Source organism: Anastrepha obliqua, chromosome 1 (genome assembly GCF_027943255.1).
Source record: "Anastrepha obliqua isolate idAnaObli1 chromosome 1, idAnaObli1_1.0, whole genome shotgun sequence".
NCBI lineage: Eukaryota > Metazoa > Arthropoda > Insecta > Diptera > Tephritidae > Anastrepha > Anastrepha obliqua.
In genome coordinates, this window is record NC_072892.1 from 19,534,700 (window position 1) to 19,556,250 (window position 21,551).

At 40.8% G+C, this 21,551-nt stretch overlaps 1 protein-coding gene across 1 annotated transcript in view; it reads right to left on the reverse strand.

Moving 5' to 3' along the window:
• Positions 1-21,551, reverse strand: part of LOC129253351 (steroid receptor seven-up, isoforms B/C-like) — an 82,176-nt gene that overhangs the window by 42,915 nt on the left and 17,710 nt on the right. Inside the window, exon 2 of the mRNA XM_054891695.1 lies at positions 1,588-1,737. Coding sequence (XP_054747670.1) covers positions 1,588-1,737 — 150 coding nt within the window. The remainder of the gene's footprint in view (positions 1-1,587; positions 1,738-21,551) is intronic.

Below are 21,551 nucleotides of genomic sequence, written 5' to 3' on the forward strand. Positions count from 1 at the left end.
GATGCAGAGACTACTTACCAATGCATGCCTTAGTTTTTGCGCAAGTTAGCGCGATTAATTTGTTACATTTACTCTTGGCAGCGTTTGAAAAAGAAAAGCAAAGAAAAAATGCACAACTCGCGAGATGAAGTGGTGGTAAGCGATTGTATATTTATTTCTTATTTAGTTTGCGATCAGTTGCGAGCTCAGTGTCGCTTTGCACTTGATGCAGTGGCTTTGAATTGAATTGAATTTAATGACGTAGCTAAATGCACATTTGTTACGCATTTCATTGATTTTTGAGTGGAATTGCGATAGTTAAAAGCGTTGTATCAATTAAATTGTTTATTATAATTGAATTCTTGGGCGCATTGTTGGCCCAAATTGTTGAAGCGGCCGAAAGCGGCCTCACCAAAGCTAATTTGTGTCGTATGTAAAAAAGTTCACGAAAAAGTTCGGCTTTTCTGAAAGCATACCAGCTGCGTGTTTTTATCTGCAAAATTCCAAAGCTAAATAGTTGTTGCCATGCGAAATATATTATATGAAAAAAGTGTTGTTAGAAAATACTAAAAGCGCATTTTTGAAATTCAGCTCATAACTGTCACCCAGCAACCAACTGTCACTCAGCTTGAACAAAGGATAAAGCGCAGCACAGCGGTACAAATACGCACAATTTTCTCATACAAGTAGCTTAAGCGCGTCCGCTGCCTCACGCATACATACATACGTACATGTGCACACACATATGCATTTGCGCATCCAATTCGGCCGTATTTAAAATCTTTGCTAGCTTTTGCATTAGATTTGCGCAGAAAAATAGCAAAGAAAAATGTTTGCAAAAGTATTTTGGTTGGACAACTTTTCAGTCGAGTGCGGCTATTTTTCTCAATCTAAATTTAGCTTGAGTTCTTTGAAGATCAGACCTGCTGGCTCGGGTGCATGCGACTGTGCCAATAGCACTTGTCACCTAACGAATTCCCCAACGTTGATCCAACCGCTGGCGGTGGTTTGCGAGTGGCTAATGTCAGCGATGAACCGCATAAGTTGAAGGCATGCGCTGCCGCTCTATTGCCACGCCATTGTAGAGGTGTTCCCATCCAATAGTTGTTCTGAATTCATTTATTCAATTCGTAATTGCTTTACTTATTGGTATCAATTTTTTTTTATTAAGACTTTTGCAAAACGCGCATACTTCCGTTTCGATTCACTGCGTTCTGCTGCCTAATTCTGCCGCCGCTGCTCTTGTGCTGGCCGCGCGCCTTTTGCTGCTCTCATTCAAACCGTCGGCGCACAGCTGATAAATTCACTTTACGTTCGACTTGAATTCATTCATTCATTCATTCATACGTTCAGCCACTCAGTCAGCCTCTATATTTGACTTTTAATTGACCCTTTTCATCATCAGAATGTTGTTGATTTGTTATTGTTAGTGGTTTTTGGTTTTTCGCTCGCTTGTTGAGCGGATGCTTTGTAAAAATTTGAAATGTCGCGCACATTAGTTTTCACTTTGTTCGCAAATATTTCCTACTTTTTTTGTTCGTATTTTACTAATTAATTTCAATTAAATTCAAATCGTAAAAAATTAAATATTTTGCAATTCTCGCTTACCTTCGCGTCGCATTCCCATTTTCAGGCACTTTCTTAAACGGCAATATTGACATTGGTTGCGATGGTGTTGATCGATCGGGCAATTTCTGCTCCCCCGACACGAGTAGGTGAGGTTGCGTCGCACTGAGCGCTTGAAGAATGATTTGCAGCCTGAAAAATGTAAATGTGGAGAAAATGTCAAAAAACGACAAAAATCAATAACTGAAATGCTTAAAAATTTCAAATACAAATATCGAAAAAACATATAATATATCGAAAAAAGCGTTAGACCAACTTTTTGGTATTGTCGGGGCGCGGATTAGGCCCAAAATATCTGATTGCAAGCGCTAACCAAAAAATAAAGTAAATAAATAAACCAAAAATCCTGTGCAGCGCAAGGCAAGCGTAAACATCAGCTATTGAGTTCACTTGTGTCAGACAGTGCAAGTAGCTTACGAATACACACACACACACACACACACACAATAACGAGCCTGCACTGCTTGCCTGAATCCGTGGCACAACGGATTTACTGCTGGCATGCGAATCGCCCTAAAGTCCTGTTGCCTTTTAAGCCCTAAATGTGCTTATGAATTGCATTTAGTGGAAGCTCTACAATTTTCGCTTCAAGCCGCTTAAGGCACTGCAACAAAAATCGAACAAAATTGCAGAAAAACGCCTTGAAAAATGAGACACTTGCGCCACAGAGTCATCCTTTTCTAGCCATTTTGTTGCGGGCTATTCAAGGACTTAGATACGCGGCCAAAGTAAATGGGGAAAATGAAAGACGATTAAGTAAATGTAAAGGAAAAAATCGACGAGCATTATGTGCGCGCGCACACGTGTCTGTGTATGCTAATGCGTGTGCAGAAACGCTTTTGTGGTTTCCTGGCAACCATTAGCCAGCGTAAGCCAGCGAGGCATATGAGCAAAGCTCTGCGCAAAATCCAACAAATGCATAGAGCAATCAGTGCAGCGTGTAATCAAACACTTTCCAAATACCTACTATGCGTTTCCCACTGCTCCACCACCCTTAGTTTGCTGGTAACATAAAACGCAACAACTCAATTCTTTGTGGCAACAATGGTTTTTCAAAAGTCCGCATTTAAATTCTATTTACTTTAATTTATAATTTTATACTAACTACCCAGCAAGCAATTCTAAGATCGTTCGATTTCAAAACTTGCCATCCTACAGCGCCAATATATGGATGTATGAAGAGAATTTTTCACAATAATCCCCGCTTTTTTACCACTTTAACTTTATGCCAGTGCACCCGTCGTGATGAAATAGCAGAGTTTGGGCAGTTTATCGAGTGGGTATACGAGTGATAGTCATAGAGATAAAAAATCGTTTTATCAACCAATTGAAACTTTATTTATTTATATATTGGGGGTACATATAATTAATTTCGTATTTGTTACTAACCTCATATCTATTTATGTAGTCAATATTTTGACAGCGACAGCTATTCTATGTTAAAGCACGCCAAAAAATCACGTAAATTTGATTGTTACAGTAAATATTAGTAAACACACAAATTTTTTTTATTACAGTCAAAATGTCAAATTACGTTCCAACAGAGCAGCATTTGCGGGGAGGTCTGCTTTTGTTCTTGAATTTAAAGAAAAGTGCAACAGAAGCACATCGTTTACTCTCAGAAGCTTATCCTGAATATGCTCCAGAGTATGTCAGCAGTGGGTTGCACGATTTAGAAGTGGTGATTTTGACACAGAAGACAAAGAGCGATCAGGTCCATCAAAAAAGTTTGAAGACGAAGAATTGGAGGCATTACTCGATCAAGATCCATGTCAAACTCAAGAAGTACTTGGAAAAACATTGGAAGTCAATCAAGAAGCCATTTCTAAATGTTTAAAAGCAGCCGGATACTTTCACAAACAAGAAAATTGGGTGCCACACGAATTAAAGCTGAGAGACGTTGAGAGACGATTTTGCATGTCTGAAATGCTGCTTAATCGCCACAAAAAGAAATCGTTTTTGCATCGTATTGTCACTGGCGATGAAAAGTGGATTCATTACGACAATCCAAAGCGTAGAAGATCATATGTGAAGCCAGTCCAACCGGCCAAACCGAATATTCATGGTTTGAAGGTAATGCTCTGTATTTGGTGGGATCAGAAGGGTGTGCTGTACTATGAGCTGTTAAAATCAGGCTAGACGATCATGGGAGAGCTATACAGGCAACAATTGATACGTTTGAAGCAAGCAATAGCCGAAAAACGGCCAGAATGAGCGACCAGACACGAGAAATTGATTTTCCATCATGACAATGCTCGGCCACATGTTGCAGTATCGGTCAAAAATTATTTGGAAAATGCCGGATGGGAAATTCTACCTCACCCGCCTTATAGCCAAGACATAGCTCCTTCTGATTACCACTTGTTTCGGTCGATGCAGAATCACCTTTCTGGAATACGGTTCACCAATGTGGCTTGATGACTTTCTCGGCGCAAAAGATGAGAAGTTTTTTTTGGGATGGAATACATAAATTGCCTGAAAGATGGGAAAAAGTTGCCGCTTCCGATGGACAATATTTTGAATAAAATATTTTTTCACGTTTATACTTAAATAAATGTTTTTTTTTTTTAACAAAAAAATACAAAATTAATTATATGTACTCCAATATACATTTTTCATAGTTCCTAGATGAAACATAGGGCCTATGTTTTATTTATTTAGTTTAGTCAAAAAATACGAAATTTCTTATTGACTATTGACTTAGTGGCAATAAAACCATTAATAAAATAACCAATAAAACGAGCTGAAACCAAAATACAAGTAATCTAAACAATAAAAATAATCATCCACCGATTGGAGGACATTATTAGAGATAAATATAATATAATGTGACGATTGTGTTAGTAGAATATTACGTGATTTAGAGTAAGTGACTTTTTTTATTTTTTTATTTTTTTTTTATTTATTTGTTCTTTTAAGTTTACACGTTTTAAGTGACGTGGAAACATTTTTTTTAAATCTGAAGAGTTACATGAGTTCATCATTAAGTTCAGCCTGGAGCGTAAGCAAATCCTCGCGGTTTCTTATTGAGGCAACAAATTTTAAGTCATCTTCATATAAGCTGCCTGGCATTTATAAATGAGACAAAAAGTAGTAGTGGGCTCAAAGCACTATCCTAAAGTAACCCCATATTGACACTGAAGAGCACAGAAGCTTCATCCGAAATTGCAACAAGGCAACTCCTCTTACTTAGCTAAGATTTCAACCATAAAAGGAAAACCGACTGAAAGCCAAGAGAGCTCAGTTTACATGAAAGAATACTTTTTCTCTGAAGTAGGTTAAGATCTTTAAAAAAAGTATACATTTAATTCAAGGTATCAGTTTTTTTAATTTAAATTTCTTAAAACTCTTTTGGTCCAAATGATCCACGCATTCCAAAAGAACTGAAATTTTGAGAAATAGCGAGAATTTATGGCATAGCGTGGATCATCCCAGCAAGCATGACATCGGAAACGTGCATAATTTATTGAAAAAAAAAAATAAAATTCGCCCATTGAAATGTTGAAGGTGAAGTCTAAAGTGAACAAGACTGGGGTCATAAAAATGCTTTTTAATGGCGCTATCTTTTTAATGAGTTAGTGCGTTGAAAGTTACATCCCGAGCTGACTTCCAGTCCAGTGAAAGCTTGGTGACATTCGGTTTAGTGGAAGCGAAGTTATTGCGTCTAAAGTGTCATTTGTGTTTGTGTATCGTTTGTGTTATCGGTACAAAAATGAGTTTCGAACAAAGAGCTGATATTAAATTTTGTTTTAAAATCGGTAAAACGTTTAACGAAATATTTGAATTGATGAAACAACTTTAAAGCGATGATTTTCTATCTCGTGCCAGAGTTCATGAGTGGTTTACACGTTTCACGTTTCAGAGATGGTTGTGAGGACATAAACCTCAATGAACATACGAGCCGCCCAAAATCAGTAATCACCGAAAACTCCATCGAAACTGTTGGTAAATTTATCAAAAATGAACCGAAATCATAGTTGAAATTCATGGAATCGGAGTTCAGTATCTCCAAAACATCGATTCATCGCATTTTGATTGACCATTTGCGCTTACGAAAGGTCTGCGCACGTTTCACTCCGCACAAGATAACACAACTGAGGACCAAAATTTGTTCAGAATTCAATATTCAAAAGACCTCATTAAAGAGGCCAGAAAAGACGAGAACTTCCTTTACAACATTGTAACTGGTGAAAAAACGTGGTGTTTCCAACATGAACCTGCAACTAAGCGTCAAAGTGCCGAATGGAAGGCCCCAGATGAGCCACCACCCAAAAAATCGCGTTTGAAGAAGTAATTTGTTTTTACGATTCCAAGGGATTGTCCTCAAGCAGTTCGTGCCAATGGGCCAAACCGTGAATGCGATTTTCTATTTTGGCGTTTTGAGGTGTTGGTTGCATCGCATTCGTCGAATTCGCGCTGAATACCGCGAAGGAGGAAGCTGACGCTTATTGCATAATAGTGCACCATCTCATCGATCCACTCTTATGACTGATTTCAACAATCCTGATATGGCTCCCTGTGACTTCTATCTATTCGGAGAATTGCAGTTGGCCATGAAGGGAAAACGTTTTGCATCCGTTGAGGCCATCCAAAAGGCTTATACCTGAAGGACATTCCGGTCAATGACCTGAAACACTCTTTCGAAAAGCTTTTAGATCGCTCAAAACAGTGTATCGAGGCCAGAGAGGATTATTTTGAATAAATAAAGCCGAAGTTATCAGAACAAAGCTCCTGTTGTTTCTATTTTAGCTGAGTCTTGTTGATTTTGGACTTGACCTTGTACATAATTGGGATTCACTCAAGCAACTGTTTATCGCATTTCAGCCGGGATGCTTAGATCTTTTTGAATTCAATTCAAATTTGTGGCGACGGATTACAGATTCAAGTTTTATAGGCTTTGATATTTTGACATTTGGGCAATGGGTTTTAAACAGAATGAATTAAAGTCTTATTAAATATGCCGGCAATTGCTTTTCATTTCAAAGAACATTTTGCAATATGATTAGCATGTAACATCAACGTCCAAAATGTATTCGGGCGCTTTCGAGTCTGATTCCTAGTGCCTTGCGTTTAGTGAAAACGTGGGTACTCCATGTAAGCTTGCAGTCAAGGGGCATTCCGAGATATTTTGTCACATTACTCTGGGGTATGATTAGGTTATTGTAAAGGTAACTTGAATAGATTTTGTCACATTTGAATTTATTTTACAGTCTTTGCGCCATTGAGTTATTTCATGAAGTTCTTTTTGGAATTTAAGAGCAGCCACAGCAGGAAGGGAGTCAATTGCGAGTAAGGCGGTGTCATCTGCAAAAGTTCCGACGATAGTTTCCTCAGTAGATCGATCCCCTGGTAGATCGTAAGTGTGAAGCAAATGCAAGATGCAACCCTTAATACTACCTTGGGCCTGTATATTTGCATGTAATTATTGAATGCATATATATTTTTTTTTTGGTTACAATCCATTTTTCCTGAAATTTTTCTCTAACGGTGAACGCTTGCGGAAGTGGTCGAATAACAGCCTCAAATATTTTAGTCACTAAGGTGTTTGCTGGGTGGATATGCATTGGGTGCATATGTGTGTGTGTGTGTGTATCGTGTATATGTGTATGCAAGAGAGTGGCCTGGCCCAAATTCAGTCCGCAAATAATTCACAGAAATTGCATAATAGGGCTGCAATTGATATTGTCTGGGAGTAGACGTTTGGCCTGGCCAAAAGTATAATATGACTACATTAAGTGAGGCGGCAAATCGCCCGTGTACTTGCAGCATCCTTGGGCAACAACTGGAAAAATCTTAAGAACAACAATAACATTGGAAATGTTCCATTTATGCCAAGCACGCTAGAAAATTCCCAGGCCAAAGAGGCGAACGTGCTGGCGCTGCTGGGGCAGGTCCGCAAAGAGGCGGCGGCCAGCAACCAGTTTCAATAAGTGACTGTTGGGCGTAAGTGTGTGTGTTTGTGTGTGCTGCAGCAACCAGCAAACAACTTCACAATAAGGGCTTAGCGCGCTGTCGAAAATCGGAGAGAAAAAACACGGCAACACAATGGCCAAGTGAGCGAACGAATGCGCGTGCGCGCACAACAACACCAACAAGAGGTGGGAAGATATGAAACGGTGAATCAAAACAAAGCAAAGAATCGAAAAACTTTTGAAAAAAAAAACAAAAGAAGTATTGGGCAAATAAACGAACATGAACTTGCGCCGACCAGCTAAAACATGGCTAAAACCAATATAACACACACACACACACATGCATGCTGATGCGTTCAACGGCAAGAGGCAACAACTGTGCCACGCACAAACAACAACAACCAAGGCGCAAACGAAATGTATAGCAACGCCAAATATAATACAAATATGGTTGTGAGCGGCAGAATTTTATAAGCGCGTCCATAAACAAATCGCCGTTGCGGCCCTCGAAATGCGAAATGCAATAGCAGGCAAACAACAACAACAACAGCTACCACCACTACTGTAAACAGAAACAATTGCTGCAAAGCAAGCAACACCGCGATAAAAACGTTAAATCATGTTTTAGCCTTTTCCGTGTCTGCCGTTCGACGAACGCGCCGCAAATCGTTTTTCCATTACACATTTCGTGGGTCCACCCTTTTGCGGTTATTGATACCCCACCCGGCATGGAAGGAGGCAGTTCGGCGCAGTGAGCATAGCAGCTCGAACATATGTATATCGATATGCGGGCGTATATTTACATAACTGAGAAAAGGTGGGTGTGTGAGCTAGTAAAAATCCGTGGCAAACATATTGGATTGGAGTTTCTTACTCATCAAACATGGCCTTTGAGGTAGTCGTAGCTCCCAGTAGCGATTAAAGCCAATCGAACTCTTAATATAATTTTTTTTTTTTTCAAAAGTATTGAGTTGTAAATGCATAGGAATTTTATGCGCGCATTCTATTTGAAGATCGTCAACTGGTTTGCTTGCTTTCTGTTGATCTGCTATTCAATAACTCTGATTTATAGTGCAAAAATGAGTTGCTGAAACCCAAATATTTTTGCAAACAAACGAGTGCGCGCATCTGTTTCTTAATTCCTCCGAAATTACATACTCCTACGCGAAATCAACGACCCCCAGCCCCACTTGCCGCCAACTGGCGCATTTGTGATTATTCGTACGCCGAGAGGCCTGTGCTGTACGGGCAAATCCCTTGTCGCGGTATCTTCATCTGTGGCGCAGTATCTTCATCAATAGGTTAGAGTAAAACAAAACACACACTCGCACGCAGCCAACGCAGGCACACACTGCGACAGCGTGAGGCTGCAGAGCTCCAGATGCTGCTGAGATACGGGCGCATATGGGCAGTGCTACACGTAACTATCAGTACGATATTGTATAAGAAGTGCAGGAAAATCATACGAAAACACACAAAAAAAGCAAAAAAACAGAAATAGTCGCAAAAGCACAACAAAACAGGCAAACAGCCAAGCATCCAAACATCCAGTTTGCTTGGCGCGCTACGACGTTCGCTGGCTGCCTAACTGAATGCATTTGTGGCACGGAAGTAGGTAAAAAGGCGCAACGAAACTGTGGCTTGGAAAAAAGTCGTGACTTGAACAATATAGTTGCTGCGCGATCGCATGGATCGTTTATTGTTTGTACGTGTGCATCAAATGCCTGGGTGCCGCGCACCGCCCACCCCCATGGCCCATTACGTAGAAGAGCGCAGGCTGTGGTGCTATATGAGAACTGCGCTTTACTGAAAGCCGAACATAGTTAACTTGAACAGCTGACGCCGACACACACACACACACACACACACACACGTACAAGCAGAGCTACATATGTTCGCTTGTTTGTAAAGCAGGTGATGCATATTGCAGGCTGCAACCAGCAAATCGTTGCCCCAAAACCGAAAAACCAAACAGATATTGGCAATAGCGGCGAGCGGCAGCCGAAGGATAGGAGGCGAAACACGGGTATTTTGATGATGATTTTACAGCTTAAAAGGAATTTTATGAGCATTTACTATTGTTCGAAATATGGTGAGAAAATATTGTGCGAGTGTGAGTAAGTGCGCGGGTGTCGTACGTACCCAGTGTTGAGCAATGGTTTTGAATAGAAGTGGCTTGCTATGAAAGCATCGGATATGGAACAAGGTAGTGCTCCCTGAATAGTTCATAGTTTGGCTTCAAAGACTTCAACTCGCAGTTGATTCCTCTACAACGCGCCCCATTTTCGACTCAATTCAACACAATTCCGCCTGTCATCACGTCCACTCAATCGACAGGTTTGATCCGTAGACAAACAAGCCGGCAGCCGGATAGATCAGCGCTGCTTTAGTGTCAGTTGGTTTACTAGAATTTATTTTGCTAAGCATATTTTGTCGGATTTCCGCGTTTTTTATTTTGCGCTGCTTTTCGCTTTTATGGGAGCACCCGCAAACAGTAACAACAAAATAAAACGTGCTTAGATGAAATCCTTTTGAGAATAAAAGCAAAATTTCATTGCTGCGTCGGTTGCTCCTTCCTATTACCGTTGTGTTGTCGGTGTCGCCCGAGGTCTGCGTGATACACATGTTTAGATACGTGGCGACACAAAATTAAGCACACTTAAACTGAGGCACAGCACAGCGACGAAAAAACTGAGTCGCTTAAAAATCGTATGCAGGCGAGTGGTGGCAGCGACCGCCAGGCATCAACATAGCCAACTACTTGAGTGGCAATAGACGCCAATTCGCGACGTACTAAATGCGCCTTGTTGCTGCATTTAACAGTAAATTCGTGTTGCACTGTTGCAACATTGATGCGCAGTCGCAACACAAAATATTCAATCGGAAAGCAACAACAACAACAAGCAACATGCGCAATTTCTATGTACCTACCAGTAAAGGACGGCTGGCAGCGATTTGTTGGCTCGGCCGCAGCCGCGACCGTCTGTTGGCGGTTGACGACTGCCCTCGCTGAAATGTATCTGTGAGATACATTTCGTTAATTGAATCCCATTAAAGGTAATTTTATGGGAGGCGTTAAGCCAAGAAACGTGTACTTAAAGTTGGCCATTAACATGGTTCGAGGGAGCAATGGATGGGTAAGCGGCTGAAAGTTTGAAGTTTAAAATAAGTTTCCGTTTAGCCATTTAGCCTTTGCAGCTGTAGTGGTCTGCAGCGAAAAAAGCTGTGAAAACGCTGCGAACGCGCTTGAGTTGACAAAATCCCCAACTTCTTGTTGAGAGTGAGAAAATTAGATACTTCTTGTTGCACGTTGTTGCACTTAATACTGGCTGCGCACTTTGTTTGAAGCTACAACTTCTCTGAATTAGTACAGCGGCAGATAATTTTGCCACAATTAATGACAACCGCCCGGGTAGTTACACGGAAAGTGTTATTTTCAACAAGTTTCGGTGGACAATGGCGGCCACTGTGGCATGTTGCATGTTGCATCACCACCAACCATCCGGACGGAGCATGGCGCGCAAAGGCCATAAAACTGTCAAAATCACTCAAAGCGACAAATAAACTTGTCCAAATGTGAAGGGCATTGCAATACGCGCAGCAACCAAAAAGCTTAACATCTTGCAGAAGGTCGAAAAGAAGGATGTTGACAATGATCGGCTGCGATTTCCTTATAATTTGTTTATTTAAGCTGTCGCCGCGACGGACAGCGACCGCGGTAAATGAAGAGTGTAGCAAAATGTTGGCAGGCAAAGAGGAGAGGCGGCGCTGTAGATCAACAGCGACTGATAAGGCTGGGCCGTGTTGAAAGAAGTTGGCGGTAGAGCGCGGAGCGGAGGTGTGGCAGCGCAAAGGAATGAAAGTAAAGAAAAAGCGTAAAACAAAGAGATGTTTTTGTGACTTTTGTTTTTAATTTTTTTTTTTGCTTGCTTTGCTTTAAATTTGGAGGCTTATAATGAAAAATGCATGAATGTCCAAAAAACAACAACAATGCTGTACTGCAGATTTTTAAAGCCTTTTTCAACACAACTCAGCGCCTCTCTTCGTCTCATCGCAGTTCACACAAACCTCGTTTTTTCATGTTTTTTGTTTTTCTGTTAAAAATTTAGCCCGCATTTCAGCTGACTCGGCAATTTAATAAATTCTGCTTTTAAATATTAATTATTGTTAATTGCAAAAAGCACTCTATGATGTATATTTTTCTACAGTTTTTTACAGTTAAATAGCGCTGCGGAATAACTCAAAAGTGGCAGTAACCCAAGAGCAGCTCTGCAGTACTGTGACTTCGCTCTTGCTGCCACACCGCGTCGCAGCAATTAACACGTAAAGTTCTGGCGCAACAACTAATTGAACTTCCTGAAACTAAATTTACTCGCTGTGTAAATACGCTTGGCGCGCATTTGTATGAATTCATTTCGAAGAATTTTTATAACAAGAACCATTAATGAAGCTTAGATACTCGAAGATTACTCGCTCAAGCACACACACATACATACATAAGAAGCATGTGTAATGGCTCTAGGCGGCACGAGTATGCCACAACTGCGCGCTACTTTGCTTTGAGTTTGGTTTCGCGGCGATATGCGGCGCCTCCGGGAGAGGTATTGGGGTTTTCGGGGCGATGTAGACTTGTGGCCCATGGCCCGCGTTCCGTGATCCACTAATGAAAGTGCAGATATTTTAGCACGCGCATGCGCGCATGCAACAACGCCTATAATGCTTCGCTGCACAAATTAAAGCATGAAATTGCGCGCTCTGCAACAACAACAACAACACCAATGCAAAGTGTACCTCAATGGCAAAGCGCATTCAGGGCAGGCGCACCGCGCCGTCCAGTCCATCCAAGAAAACATTTATTTATGATTAGTAGCGCACTCCAGTAACACCAATAACAAATACGATACATAAAATAAAATAAAATCAACCAAAGCAAAAAACAAAAATAATAAATAAAAACATGAAGCGCAGTTATAATGACTGCAAACAAGCGTATGTGCACTAACAAAAACAACGAAGCGTACAACTCCTAACACAAAACTGATATGAAAGCAGTTAAAAGTACAGACAGCAACAAATTATTGTAAATTGACAAGTGCGCCTCTGCTGCACTCAATTGGCAGATCGACAAAGTGACAATAAAAATTTCGTACAATTAAAATTGAATGCCACCGTTTGTTGTTGGCGGCTCCATACATTTTCGAAGTGAAGCAGATGATGCCACTTTTGGAGTCTGGCGGTGCAGGCATCACGCGGCTGCTGTTACGCGCTGCTTGCTTGTGGCAGCCAGTCATACAGATTCACCTACTTTCGGTAATTACTGAGCTGTCTGCCGATGTTGTTGCTGCGTTGCTGGCAATAATGAAAAAAAAAATCCAGTATAATAAATAAAATCGGTTCAATAAAAGGCAAAGACGGCAGCTAAGATTGTCATAAGGCAAGAGGAAGATAAACAACTACAAAGTGGAGCGTAAAGTAATGAAGTCGTCCAAGCGCTTGACAAACTGCTTAAATGATGGCCATAAAGCAGTCGACAGAAAGGCAGCAAACAAAAAATAAAAATAAAATAACAAAGAAAATCTAATTAACCAGGTAGATACCTATGAAATGAGACTTTCAGCTATTAGTTCCTTCGGCAAAGTTTCTTATTTTGATCCCTAGAATACGATTTTTACAGAGCAATGAGCAATTTTAAAATCGACCCGCCCTAATATACCTGGTAGTTAATTGAAACGTTTTGAAATGTGGTAGAAAAATTAGAAATAAATTCCATATATGCGAAAAACCTGTACTTCCGTTATCCGTGTTGTAGTTATGGCATTTCTAATTCATATTCTATTGCCAATTCTTTGAAATAATTTTTGCCAATTTTTCACTCCTCACAACCCATACACAGGCACCACAAGCCGTGTGCGCGCGGGTATTAACAATTTTTCGGTCAACGAGCAGCGTGAACTACAAAACACTTCAAAGCCGGTAATAACACGCTTCGACGCTGGTGTAATACTCAAGTACAACTACAATAACAAAATATTTAATGCAAGTATGAAAATTATGCTGCCGCTGCTGAGCTGCACCGACGAGCCATATTAATTGCCTAATGGTGGCTGATAATGATGTTGCCACAATTAAAAGCTAAACAGACAAGTGCAGCTAGGCCCAGTCAATGGTAATTAGCGCACAACAACAACAACAACCTCAATAAAACATCTGCAATACGGCATGGAGGCGACGTGGAACGTGGCTGCCAAGCGCCAAACGTCATAGCGGTGCTTGGAGGAGAAACCCAACTAAACGGCAGAAAGAACGGTGTAGCGCACACGCGTTGCAAGCACACCACACATGCGCTGCTACGCCCCAGTAAAATTGATAGCCCTGCAGAAATTAAATATTATAAATAATAACCAGAGCAACGTTACATGCACTGGGACTCACCTACACACGCACACAAGCATGCACACCGCTGCCTGGTTTGATATGAGTAATTGCCACATAAGTCTAATAAACTGCACTCAAAGTAATTAGCCGTCGAGATTAAGGCAGCAGCCAGAATGCAACTAGGCGGCTGACATGAAGCCCAAATGGCTAGAGGGTCGACGTAGCAGTACTTCGTTAGTGAAACGGGGTGGGGTAGGCTTTTACAGATGTACAGATGTAAATATGCCTGTAGATTTATTAGCCAGAAATTGGTTTGGTTAAAGCTATCTATGCATAGTTGTGGAAGATTAGGTATCGCGTGAAACACTAGTCATCATATACTCACTTATATGGAGGATTGAACACTAATTGCAAAGCTAACCATTTTTGAATTTCGAAACTCTTGCTTTTTAAGCACTTAAGGAGTGCCAGACAAGTACTTCACCTATGCACTTTTATAAGCTGCGGACCTACCCTTTATCTGAGCTTTCATATTCGACATTTCAGAGCAAACAACTTTATCCTAAAATATTGTGAGCTTTCACCTCCATATGAGCTTTCTACAAATTAACGAAGCTTTCAGCAGTCTATCACAGATATGTTAAAAAACCTTAAATTTGATTTTCCCATGCCGTCTCAATCTTTCTTTCAGCCTTTGCTAGTTGATCAGAGTTTTTGAGATTTCATTTCCCATCAAACCAGTTGCCTAACTGCTTCAGCAGATACCTACATACACATGTACATATGTATGCGCATATAAACACTTCATATGCACTCTCTCACCCTCCGCTCCACAAGCTGGAGAAATGGAAGTGCGCAAAATGTTGTGATTTCATATGAACGAGCATGAACTTTGCTAATTTAACGTCAAGTTAGTGAGAGAATAAATTTGCCGCAGGTACTTAGGCATGAGAGATGTGCGATAGCTGTAACTACAACAACACTAACACGAACAATAAATGCAGCAGCAGCAGCAACGAATAGGCAATGGCAGTAAGTGGCGATACGCCCAGGGACGTCGATAGAAGTTTTGGGCCTAGAACTGGAAAGCACGACACGGACTCATGAACATAACTTAGATGAGAAGTTTGAAAACAATAAACATCCGACTATTTTAAGGACGCATGCAGATGAAATTGTGTAGAATTAGATTTTTTTAATTTCGAACGATTCTTTAAGTTTCTTCTAAACGACAAGTTCTTTATTTTCATTTTTCTAATCTGCGCACAAGCCGATTTTTTTTTTCGGGAACGCAAAATTGTTTTTGACATTAATTTAATTTTGTTGTAAGACAAGTGATTGCTAAAAAAATGTTCTTCTCTCGTTGGTAGTTGCAAATTAAAGTTCATTTTACCTAGACCGCCGTAGCCGAATGGATTGGTACGTGAATACCCTTTAGAAGTGCACATAGCGATTCTCCGGGCATGAAACAGTAAATGATAGAAAAAGTTGTTTCTAAAATAAACCCCGATTGCCGAGTGTATTTCTGCCATGAAAAAGCTCCTGATAAAAATATCTGCCGTTTGGAGTCGGCTTGAAATTGTAGGTCCCTTCAATCGTGGAACAACATCAAGACGCACGCCACAAATATGAGGAGGAGCTCGCCCAAGCACCCAAAAAGGGTGTACGCGCCAATTATATATATATATATAACCAGGGCCGTGGAGAGAGTATTCGGGCCCCGGGGAAACTTGAGATGCGGGTCCCTTCAAATTATGTCTAATTCATATAATTCGAATTACTCTCGAGTCCGGGCCCCTCTGAAAACTCCGGGCCCGGGGGAAAAAGTACCCCGGTTTACCCCAAGAAATAAAGTATTTTTTATTTTTGCACTTACTTTGCAAACCACCCTAGTATTATTTAAAAAACAAATTCAAGTTTTATTCCGTTTGAAAGACTTTGCAACGCAATCATCCTGACTTGGGCTTGTCAAATATTTTGAGAAATAAGCCCTGACTTATAAGTACCTTGAATTTCTGAGAGTAAATTAATGCCATTCATCTATTCTGAGTGCATACGTTCGAATCTCCGTGAAGCAACAAAATGAAGAAAACGTTTGTTTTAATAGCAGTCGCCTCTCGGCTGGCAAAGGCAAAGCTCCGAGTCTATTTCAGCCTTGAAAAATCGCCTCATAAACTTAAAACTGGTCCCTCCACATCCCGAAAAGGGTGTAAGCGCCAATTATAAATAAATACATATAATCTATTTCGTATCAGAAAGATTAGAAAATATTCCCAAGTCGATCCTGTTGAGTCAAAATTTAATTATGCGCCTCATGCGAAAGGCCCTCTTGAAAATTAAGTTTTTTCATATTTCAGCAAAAAATACTAGAAATAATTTTTAATGCATCGAAACCTTTCGCTCGCTCTTATTAAAACCGGGCCCAGCTGGATACCCCTCTTTCCTTCTCTTTCGACGGCCCTGGCTGGTTCGCGCATAACCATTATGCTGCAGCAACATTACCTAGAGCACAGGTGGCGAAGCGTTCGACAGTTGATTATACGAAACATGTAGTTATTGCATGTATTGTTGTAGTTGTTGCATGACCACACTTGTGTAATGCTTGCGATACTATTCGGGCCGACTTATTGCCTCATAATAACTGGAACAGATGATATTGCATTGTTTTGGTTTGGCCACTTTTTAGCCACACTTCGACTTGAACCGGAACTTCAGCTTCGGTCAGGCAGAAAATGTTTCAGAAATCTCCGCCGTTAATATGTTGCTCATACTCGTTGAAAGTAGAAGCATTTTCCACGCCTAGTGCCAGGAATACACCTACATACACACACACACATACACGTTTCAATGATACGCTTCTCAGCGATAACACTTCCAATTGTGTGCGAGTGATGAGCAGCCTAAAAATGGTTGCACAGCATTTAAATTGAAACAGTGTCGGCTGGGTGACCGACGAGTAATCGCAAGAAAAAAGTAAAGTTCTGAAAATCTAACCAGTCATATCCCTCTATCTAATTAATATTTAAGTAATAGAATTGTAATGTGGGACAGGTGTTTCGGCTGGAGTCCATTTGAGCATCGTTTAAAACTTCGCTCATATAAGAAAATTTGATTTTATCTTGAAGGCGCAACGTAAGCAAGTCTAATAATTTCGCAAAAATACAATTTTCGTACGCTTAACATTCGTAGCGAAACCGTGAATCATAGCGGCGCTCGCTCCAGTCATGCCAACCTTGGCGGCTGCAAATCGACTTCTTTAAGCGGGAGTATGGCCAATCTGAAAATGCGCTTAAGAACTTTCCACTTAAGTAAGTCGAAAGCTAAAAAGGTACAACTCCAGCGCACGAGTACGAATTTGCGTCTATTTGCGCCCATGACTTGCCCAACCGCCCTGCACTTCGCCTATGCCTCTGATGGCCACGGAGCGCTTCACTAAAACGTTAGTTACGCTCATGCAATAAAATTCAACGAACTAAAGCGTTAAATCAGCAAAAGATACAAATGAACGAGCTGGGCACAGGTAGACTGGATAGATAGACAGATGGCTGTGCGGCTTTGTGGCAATGTGGCAATGTTGTTGCGCGCAGATATGAGCTCGGATGCAAGATATTCACACGGCGGCCATACCGCACGGGCTGGCTGAGCTTTGCCTGCCACTAGCTTTTGGCGCGCGCGCACCGCAACGAGATGAGGTATGTGACGGCCGTGTTGCAAGCACTGAACACACACACAGAGCCGCGTATGTGCAGTCACAACAACAGGAATGGCAAATCGGAGAATAATAGAAAATTCTAAGAGAATGAACAAATGAAAGACTGAAATAGGAAGGTAAGCAGCCCAGACAGACATTTAACGCAAAAAAAAAGATATATATGTATGTATGTATGTACGTATGTACGTATGTATAAACAAATCTACAATGCTATCATTATCCAGGTGCCAAGTGAATGGGCAACAGCAACAATATGTAAGTACAATGCAGACAACAAAAACAATAATGGCCAGTAAGAACACAATAACAGATGCAACAGCAATGCCAACAACAGCAGCAGCAACAACAGCAATAACAGCAGCAACAACAACAACAATAATAATCGCAATACACCCAACAACTGAAACAGCAATAAATAAAATGAAAACTTCGAAAAACAGCGATAACAACAACAACAACAACATCAATGTACAGATAAACCATACACACGCTTAGGCCAAGTACTCGCAGACTAGGCAACAATACGCGTGGCAAGTACTCACACTACAACTACCACACGGCACCATCGTTCGCGGCCAAAGTAATAACAGTAGAATCATTGAAGAAAAAAACCGAAAGGAAAAGAAACAACATTTTTGATTCATGTGTTATATCGGGGCGTGCATATGCATGTGTGCGTGTGTGTGCCAGTGTCGCTGACTTTAGTAGTGAGTACTTGTAGCAAATTTACTTTTTAATCCTCATTCAGCCAAACAGCACCGCGCAAGGCCCGATTAAGCGAGCGACGGGAGGGCGAAAAGGCAGACAGACAGACAGACGGAGAGTTTGCCGTGGTGAGATATTAGATAGATGCAATCAAATGTGGCAAATCGAAACTCAACAGTTCGAGAAAACTTTTTTTTTGTTTTTTTTTTGTAGTGAAAAGTCAAAAGAGGGAAACAAGTGAAAATCTGATTCATTTTGTAGACTTAAGTTAATTTAGAGTTCACTTGGAGAAGTGAGGTGCAGCTGGGTCAGTACAAGGAATTAAAATTTCCCTAGCTGTTAAAGCTGCTAATCATTTCATTTTACACACACATTTATAGGAAAAGGGTATTCCGCATTAGTGTTAATAGATTTTTGCATCTCACAGAGATATTTGAAAAAAATATTTTTTCTAGTACAGGAAGCATAAATCGCACAGTTTTGAATGTGATTTCCCTGCGAATATTTATTCTTATTTAATTTAGATTATATTTTTATGAAAAAAGAGGGCTCGATCTCCCACAAAAACTATCAAAAAAATCATTAAATTTCCATTAAGACTTCGCATATTTTAATCAGATCTAAAAAATTGCAGGCATGCAGTGAGGCCAACTGATGGTGTTCAGCGAAGAGGCCCATTTTTGCATTAATGGCTATGACAATAAGCAAAATTGCCGTGTTTGGGCTGAAGAGTAACCTGAGGCCAGCGCCAATGTAACAGTGAATGGCGATCGCTATGATAAACGCGCCATGATAAACGACTTTTTGATGCACTCTTGTGCGTTTAAGAAATGCTTGCGAAAGAAATCGGTGCTTCCAAGTTTTGTTATGTAGTTTTTATCTGCTTTATCGACCGTAAATATCAAACGAAATGTCAACACGTCGCACACTGACTTTCAGAATATTGAAAACAATTGAGATGTATTATTTTTTCTATTAATTGAAAAAATTTCTCACCGCATGCATCTTTCAGTTCGTATTTACTCCAATACTTTGAACGACGCCCGGCGGAATTGGTCGAAAGCTTCTGCTACCTCGGCTGCATCATCACGGCAGATGGTGGAGCAGATGAAGATGTCAACTGCAGGCTACTAAACAAAGCAAGGGCGGCGTTCGAGCGAATGCATACAGTATGGGGGAGTTCGCAAATCTCAAAGCGCACTAAACTACGAATATTCGGCTCATGCCGGCGTGAAGTCCGTATTGTTGTACGAAAGCGACACATGGCTGGTCTCTAACACCATCGCACAGAGGCTACAAGCCTTCATCAACAAATGCATCCGCATCATCTGAAGAATATTCTGGCCAACCACCAACAGTAACGATACACTGTGGAGATTAATGAATGAGGAAGTCATCCTTAGGCAAATCAAATGCAGAAAGTGGCGATGGATAGGTCACACATTGAGAAAAACATTATATAGCATCACGAGAATGTCACTTGCCTGGAATCCTGGGAGCAGAGATCGCGGTCGACCAAAAAACACTTGGGGAATGTCGACGCTGCGCGAACTAGCTGATACCGACCTCTCATGCGACGGTGCGAAAACAACAGCACAGAACTGTGTACGTTGGAAGAGATTTGTCGAGGCCCTAGGCTACCGATAGTAGCGAACAAAGAAAAAAAAACAAGCCAAATGATTTAACGGATTATAGATCATTCTCGGTGCGCCTTTTTTCTGTAAGCGCAGATGCATACGAGCACAAAAATAAAAAAGGCTCGCAAATGTTCGCAAGCAATTTTCATAATCATGTGAAGAGTAACATTCGAAAGTGCAGCTGGAAAAGTGTTTGGGATGAATTTCTGCCTCGGAAGATTAGGTAATTTTTATTTATTTATTATCATTAAAAAGCAGTAATTAAATTATTATTACACTAGAAAAGTTAAATATTTCACGATATTTTAAGAAGATATAGTGCTAGATTTTCCCCTTTCGGTTTACTTTTTTATTATGATGGAATTTTGTTTTTCCAACTCTGTCTTCCAATCAATATTTTTTCCGCTTTCATGCGAACTAGACTTGATATGGATGCTGGTGTTGTTGAATATCTCTCTTTGTGGCAAGTGAAGTTTAGCTAAATTTTTCGTTACTAATAGTAAATTTGTTTTAAAGTCGAGACTGAAAACGTGTGATTTCCCTTAAAGAATTGCCCTAATTAGCCAGCGCAGGCGGTTAATGTCCGGGGAGTTAGTGAGTCATGAGAAAAGCGTAAACTGAAAAATGCTTAGCTTTGAAAAAAACGTGCCCACAAATATACAAATTTACACAACAAAAACAGTAAAAAAATGCTATCACTTGGCAGTGAACTGTTGCAGCGTGCGATTGATTAGAAACTTTTAGTTGCAAAATAACAAAAAAAAAACTTCAAAACTAAAAACAGCCACAACCAATACGACAGTTGCAGCAAATAAAAGGCCCATTCGCCGGCGACAGTAAGTACTCGTATAGCGTTAAGTACAGCGGTTAAGTGTCTGGCGTTGCTTTTGTTGCTGTAGCTGATGCTGCTGCAGCTCGTGCAACGCGACGACTTAACGTGCAATAATTAATTAAACCGTTACATTACACAAAAGTTTGTGGCAATTCAGAAGTAGCTAAGCAAGGCAGCGATCACGACTCGGAGAGTCGTACGTTCGCCAGTTCGTTGGCGCGCAGAATTTTGAAGTTCTCGCAAAGCGCCAGGCTAGGCTTTTCATTTTGTGTGAGCAGCAACGCAGGGGCGCGCTGAATTTTGGGGAGGTGGCAGTGTCGGTTGCGAATCGTGCCTCAGAGGATTTTGCCACACTCAATAAAACCAAAAAAAAAAAAAAAACAAAAAGAAAAAAAAAATTAATAACAAAAACAAAAGGATGCAAGTTACTTGCGGGCTGATTTGGGGATTTCCTGAGTAAAACTGCAGCGTGCCCGCAGGTCCTTCCCCCAAACCATGCCTGCATCGCTGTCGTTGTTGTTGTTGTGCTATTTGTTTTACAAGCTCGCTTTAATGACGACGAATTTTGTTTGTTGTTGCATGATTGCAGCGGCTGCTGCTCAAAGTTGTTGTCGCTGCTGTTGTCATTTTTGGTCGTCGTCAGTGTTATCGCGACTGTTTCCGTTGTTGTTACTGTCATTGCCTTGGCGTTGTCGCCGTTTGTCGTTTTGTTGGACTTGTTATGTTATATTTTTATTGTTGTTGTTATTGTTAGTGGTGCTGGTGCTGTTATT